Here is a 7,327-nt window from a genome sequence, read left to right as displayed (position 1 = left end):
CAGAGATGAAACCGCTGACTTTTACAAACCCTGCAGCAAGCCATAACCAGTGGCGTGGTGGGAAAATTTCTCTTGGGTGGCCAAGGCAAATTTGGCGCCCTTTTAAAAGATTTTTTGTTTTTGGCGCCCTCTCTATACGCTCATTATGAACACAAAAAAGGGAGTGTGCGAGCAAAGCGAGCCAGAAAATTTTGAGTTTTTGAGGTGATGTGGGGCGCCATTTTTGTTTTTTCATTTGTCAATCTTTCGATATGGGCGCCTGAAAAATCCTTCTTGGCGTCCCTTATTTTTGGGCGCCCCTTCTCAAAAGGGCTCCGCTGGGGGGGGCCTGGCCCCCCTGGTCCCCCCTGCCACCACGCCACTGGCCATAACCGCCATCTTTGATCGGAGTTTCGATGCAATATTACAATTTAACGTCAAACAGTGCTAAGATCATAACAAGTATCAAAGGAAAAGTAGATCTAGCACTATCGATGCATTTACACTGCTATTGGTTTTAGTGCTACAATTAGTGTACCACTTGGCTTTGTTTGTTTCAGTGGATGAAACTCGCCAAAGAACAAAATGAGACTCATTCGAAGAGAAATAACCATTAGGCGATTGCGAGTTCTGATCCAAATCAAACCACAGACATCATATTCCTTTACACACTAGATAGGGCTAACTACTCACCGATTTCCCGTGGAAGTGTTTCCACATTATGATCGACTAGTTCCTCCATGTTATTTTCTGTTTTTCACTAGATTTTTGAACGTTTGAATTTCAAATTATTCGAGGCTATAGGCCATTTCACAGTCGTAAAGCGTAATTGGTAATCAGGACCACTGCGCGCTAATGACGACTTCTATTGGTCCAAAGTTTTGAAAAAAATTGAAGATTTTTGCGTCTTACCAACAGGAAACCGTTATCGGGGCGCAATCAGTCCTGATTAACCATGATCCATTTCGACTGTGAAATGGCCTATTGACAACCAGATTAGAATTACAAGATGGTAGACTAATCCACTGTTAAACATAACACGTTTTCTTTTATATGAAAAGCCAGATCCAGTCAAGAAGCTAGAGATCAGTGATTAAAATCGTCTAAAAAATTTCACTTTTGCTTCGTTTTCAGCTGAAGAAAGATTATTTGGAGGGTGTTGGTGACACTCTTGATCTTGTGGTGATTGGTGGCTTCCATGGTAGTGGTAAACGAACTGGCAAATATGGCGGATTTTTGTTAGCTTGTTATGATGAAGAGAATGAAGAATATCAATCAATTTGTAAGGTGAGGAAAGATTTTCACTGTTTCCCTACTATTCGATATGCTCCATTATTCGATGAAAATCCAATTCCCCTTGAAAATTGAATTAGAGAGCGTGAACTGTATTATAAAGAATACAGACACATCGTAAAAATTCCACGAAATATCGTAAACGTTCATTCGCCCATTTGTGGTGGAGGTCTGAGTTTGATTGTCAATATTGTGCTACGGTTAATTTGGGAAATGAACGCCCATTCATCTAGGTCAACACATATTGGGTACGATAGCTCATGATAAAAGATATTCATTATTTCGTTTCCAGGCTGGTACCGGTTTTTCAGATGACGATTTAGTGAAACACAACGAGTTCTTCAAACCACACATCATTGAGAAACCAAAAGCTTATTACCGGTTTGGTGAAAGCGTCAGACCAGATCATTGGTTCGATGCTGTCCAGGTAAATCCTTTTTTTGGTTATTTAGGATATGTACCTCTGCAATGTCTTCTAACATTGCGTCATTTTTACAACACCTGATTGGTTGGTATAGATTGCATTCAAAAATAGAACCCCAAAAAGTGAGGTTTTCAATCACAACCACTTTTTAGCCCACAGCGTTGACATTCTTGTGGCTGCTGTGTAGTACAAAATTCCATAAAATGAGGAAATTGATGAGCTTTCCAAAAATGTTGAGTGATTCAGTCTTGAAATATAGGATGGCAAAGTGAGGGCAGGTTTTGTGGCTGTATGTCATGTGGCTCACTCAACAGGTTGGCTTATATGTGCTGTCCTGCTGTAAAACTTCAATATTTTTTAACCGTTTTTCTTGAAATTGGTAGTTTAAGGTCTGATAAAGATACTTATGGGTTTAATTTGTGGCTGCAGGGTTTTCAATAGGCTTAAAATGTGGCTTCAATCATAATTCAATCACTAATTTATCAATTTACACATTCCAGGTTGGGTTTTGTTTTCGAAACATGAATATTTGCAAAGCCTAAAGCAAAACAAACACAATCTGACACAATACAGTGTTATTTTAAGAAAGAGTGTACATTTTGTGGCTGCAAATACCATTTTTTGTAACTATAAACTTCTGAGCTGTTACATTAGGTATTAGTTGGCATTTTTAGGGTTGGCTTATGTGCTGTCCTGCTTTAAGACTTGAATATTATTTAACCGTTTTTCTTGAAATTGGTAGTTTAAGGTCTTAAGATACTTATGGGTTTAATTTGTGGCTGCAGGGTTTTCAATGGGCTTGAAATGTGGCTTCAATCAAAGCATATATGAAAAAAAATCGTCAACTTTGAGCCGCAATTCTAGCCCAATGACCCAATAATTTTGGTTCCATTTTTGATATTTTGTGGATAAACCCTTTTGCTACGAGTTTCATCTGAAAAAAATGATTTTTACTCATTTAACAAATTTGTGGCTGCTGTTTTATCAGCAGAGTGTTTTTCTTGATTTGTGCCGCAATTTTGGCCCATTTTACAACAAAATCTTTTTCAACCTACTTCAACTACTACTCTTTTTTTTTGCTGTTTTTGAAAACCTCACACAATTTTTGAATGCCATCTATAGTTGAATCTTTCTAATTCGATCTTCATGGGACCAAAAATTTTCTTTGAATAAGAAAAAGATTTGAATTACAGAGAGTAATTTTCCAGCTGCAGGGCCCAATATCTAGTTCGAATTACAGAGAGATTCGAATAACAGAGGTTCGAATTAGAGTGAGTTGACTGTAGTAGCTTAAAGGTTTTGTTTTTAAATAAGAGTGATATCGTTTGCTTGCTCATCGATTATAATTCACAAGCTTTCTCCCATTGGATTGACACGCATGTGGAGCAAGATTGGTCAGAAAGAGGAAAAGAAAAACATTTTTTTTGCTTATATCAGCATAATATAACAATAGATAGACACTGTCCTGATATGAAATATGTGTCTGATATGAAACGGGAACCCTTATGTCAAAATAAAACCTTTAATAGAACAAATTTTGAGAAAAGTTTTATCAATCCAGCCTGTGACAAACCTGCAACAACTAAATCATCTCAGATTCCTTATGGCATCATGTTGAAATGCTTATCTTTTATAAGCGGAACAAGAACTCGAATCTCTTACCTAGAGCCACTTGCACCACAGTTTCTTAAACTGATGGACGTGATACAATCGTTTCGTGAGCAAAATATTAGAATCTAAAAAAAAACGAACTAAAAGACTGGGTTCGAGTTTGCCAGAATTTTAGAATTAAGACAAGACTGATTTTGATAAATTTCATGTATTATTTAAAATAACCTAAGATTTTTAAGTTCTATTGTTTTTCACATCTTTAAGGTTTGGGAAGTGCGAGCAGCCGATTTATCAATTTCACCCGTCCACAAAGCATCAGTCGGAATTGTAAGTCTAGCTTATAACCTTTCTCGTTGGATTTGTTGGACTTAGCGATGTAAAATACAGACCTGGCTAACCTGTCTCGGTGTCGATTTGTTAAAGGTCTAGCCTGTCCCATCCTTACCACGGGCGATTTAAGCTTTATTGAAAAATCTTGCCGTGTGTTGCGAAATAAAGTTTGTTAAAGGTTGCTTGCTTGTTTTTCACCAGCAATTTTTCTGAATCCCCTCAATTGTTAGGCCAGAATTAGAAAGACGTGGATTGTCTGTTAATGATGGGGTCGTTCATGAATAAATCGAACGTACTGCAAACTTGGTAATATTCTATCGATTTTGATATTTATAAAACTGTACGTTTAAAACTAGACCTGCATTTCAGAAGATTATGATTTGTTGGAATGAAAAACATGAAAGCTAATCTTCTCTAACTCTTCAGTTTCTCAACAAAAAAAGGAATAGACAGAGAAGTTTTGTGGTTGACTTTCATTGGCTATGAATTTTCCGAGTCTGTTTGTCATCTGAAGCCTTTGGTGAATTTGTCACAATACTTACTTAAAGATTGCAGAACGAGATAGATTATATCGATGATTCATTTCTTGACTCACCGGTGTTCATGGTGGCCAATGCCTCTGGGAAACTGGTTTTTAAAGTATTGTGGCTAAGATAATGCCCAAGACTGTTTGCGCTCTCGTTTCAAAATTGAAAGCGATTCTTTTTGGAGTACATATCAAATGTGTAAATGTCGTTTGAAATAATTATTTATGTGAAAATGGGGATCGCAATGATTCTTCTCCGGAAGAGTGATAAAATATATATCAAACTTATGAAAAAAACTGAGAATAATTCATTCGTGAATTACGTGAATTTTGAGTAATGTTCAAGCTCTATTAATTCTTTTAGCTAGTAATTTAAAGAAATAATTTTGTGACGGAATCTTGTCGGATTTTTTAAACCAATTTTGAAATACAGGCGGCAACGAAGCTCGCTTCAAAGAAAGAATATAAGATAGACGTCCAGTCGTTGATATGTTCATGATGATTCTGATGGAAGAGCTGATAGCAACTGAATTTTATACTGGAGCTAATAGCTCTTGTGATCCTGATGGAAGAGCTGATAGCAACTGAATTTTATGGTGGAGCTAATAGCTCTGGTGATTCTGATGGAAGAGCTGATAGCAACTGAATTTTATACTGGAGCTAATAGCTCTGGTGATCCTGATGGAAGAGCTGATAGCAACTGAATTTTATGGTGGAGCTAATAGCTCTGGTGATCCTGATGGAAGAGCTGATAGCAACTGAATTTTATGTTTGAGCTAATAGCTCTGGTGATTCTGATGGAAGAGCTGATAGCAACTGAATTTTATAATGGAGCTAATAGCTCTGGTGATCCTGATGGAAGAGGTGATAGCAACTGAATTTTATGGTGGAGCTAATAGCTCTGGTGATCCTGATGGAAGGGCTGATAGCAACTGAATGTTATGTTGGAGCTAATAGCTCTGGTGATCCTGATGGAAGAGCTGATAGCAAATGAATTTTATGGTGGAGCTAATAGCTCTGGTGATCCTTATGGAAGAGCTGATAGCAACTGAATTTTATGGTGGAGCTATAAGCTCTGGTGATTCAGGGGGGGGGGTCGGTACTAAAATCTTAGCAAATGAATATGTTGATGTAATTGATAGCAAATATTACTAATGATTTAAATAAAGTTTTTTTCATCTGTTAATAAAATTAAGAAACTATAAAGTTGAAAGTTCTAGTGGTAATTGGGCTGGTAATTGTGGCTGTTGGGCTCGATGATTTCTTTTGGTCGAAGATTCTCGTTGTATTCTGATGACGGAGTTGGTGCTATGGTGCCCTGAAATATAAACTTTTACTTTTGGCATGCTAGAATCGATTGTTTTATTATTTATCCAATGAAATAGTTGAAAGATCTTGTAATTCAAACTGGTGGATCTTATTGACTGGATCTTTTACGTTTCAGGTTGATCCAGTGAAAGGAATTTCACTCCGATTTCCCCGATTTTTACGAATTCGGGATGACAAAAAACCGGAAGAAGCTACGTCAGCCCAACAGGTTGGAATTTATGAATTCTTTAATTTCTCCATCTCCATTTTTGTACGAACATCCAAAATTTTTGAAGACTTCGGATGTTCTTAACTTTTTGAGATTTAAGCCAAAAACGTTCTTTAAATGTTCCTAATTTTACCATTTTGTGAGTATTTTTGTGCAATTTCCTAAGAAATTAGTTGTCTTAAAGCCCAACATTTTTGCCGTCGACGTTCTTATATAGTTTGTTCTTATATAAGAAAACGTGTATTTTTTTATGGTATGAATTTGTCGGCATAGTGGCGCGCCTTCTTCTAATATTATTTTTTATAAAGCTTTTTTCACATGCACGTAAAACTTTACTTAAGATGTAGAGAACGGGGAATTTCCCTACGCTTACGTAGTGTTTTAAGGTCTTAAGTAGAGTTTGCTTACATTCAAAACATTTTAAACGCAAGGAAAAGTCACTTAAGACCCTCTTACGGGACAGAAACTGTACGTAAGGCCGGGGAAATTCCCAAAAGACAGCCTTACGAACGATTTACCGTAAGGTCTACAGTAAAATTTTACGTGCATGTGAAAAAAGCTTTAATCAACAAAAACTGTACGTAAGGGCGGGTAAATTCCCAAAAGACAGCCTTACGAACGATTTACCGTAAGGTCTAAAGTAAGAGTTTACGTACATGTGAAAAAAGCTTAACAAAAATTTATAAAAAAAGAATTTCTTTGTTTAGTTCGCATAAATCATTACCAAAAATCGTTTTCTTTCTTTCTAGGTTGCTCAATTTTACAACAGTCAAGAACAAATCAAGAACCAAACCTCTGATAATAAAGTCAACGAAGAAGATTTTTACTGAAGAAAATAAAAACTTAGCGGACTTTGGTTTGGAGAGAGGTCGTCTAAAAACCAAAGAAACTTTGCATAGTAAGAGGAACCCACAACGGCGAGGAATCGATTTTGAAAATTGGGCATCGCTATGGAGCTTTGTTGCTAGAGCCTTGGCTAGAGCGAACTATAAATTTTCCAAAATTTGATGTTAATGTCCAAATTGGATATTGGTACATCCGTCCATTTCAATGAGGGTGGAATCGACCACCAGTCTACCTAGCTACGATAACCCGGCATGACGTTTCAATAACATTAGCTTTGTATTCTTGTAATTTTATCAAAAGCTTTCCAAGATTTCCGAAAGGTTTTACTCTAAGATAATCCACACCAGGACTTCCTCATATTTTTGAGGTTTTTTTAAACTTTCGTCCCACATGTAATGCTGTAGAATTTTTTAATTACTTTTCACCATGTTATGACCGCATTATATTGACTCAATTATGATAATTAAAGACGACAGCAGGGAGGTCATCATCTTTCTTGTTTTTATAGACCTTTTCATAAATTACGTCACGAACATCACTTGCCTCGTTTTGAAATTATTACCATGGTGGTTAACTCCCAGCGGATTTTATTACAACTACTTTCTATTCATAAAAAAATCATCTATTTCTCAAGGGATATAATCACTATGGCAATTGTTTGAATACGAGGCAAGTGATGTTCGTGACGTAATTTATGAAAAGGTCTATTGAAACCGTAAAATTGGGATTTACACCTACTGTATTCGTTCTTTGAATAATCTTTTTTGGGAATTCTATTGCA

General features: G+C 36.5%; 1 protein-coding gene across 1 annotated transcript; it reads left to right on the top strand.

The window, feature by feature from the left end:
* Positions 1 to 395: 395 nt before the first annotated feature.
* LOC136808719 (DNA ligase 1-like) lies at positions 396 to 6,674 on the top strand. Its single transcript, XM_067065261.1, has 6 exons — positions 396 to 455; positions 1,114 to 1,266; positions 1,565 to 1,699; positions 3,572 to 3,634; positions 5,608 to 5,700; positions 6,450 to 6,674. Exons 1-6 carry the CDS (start codon positions 396 to 398, stop codon positions 6,528 to 6,530), a joined length of 585 nt encoding a protein of 194 aa, XP_066921362.1. The 3' UTR covers positions 6,531 to 6,674.
* The last annotated feature ends 653 nt before the right edge of the window (positions 6,675 to 7,327 follow it).

Source organism: Clytia hemisphaerica, unplaced genomic scaffold, assembly GCF_902728285.1.
Source record: "Clytia hemisphaerica strain Z4C2 unplaced genomic scaffold, Clytia hemisphaerica genome assembly, whole genome shotgun sequence".
In the NCBI taxonomy this organism is placed as follows: Eukaryota; Metazoa; Cnidaria; class Hydrozoa; order Leptothecata; family Clytiidae; genus Clytia; species Clytia hemisphaerica.
This window is presented reverse-complemented; position numbering and strand designations above follow the sequence as displayed.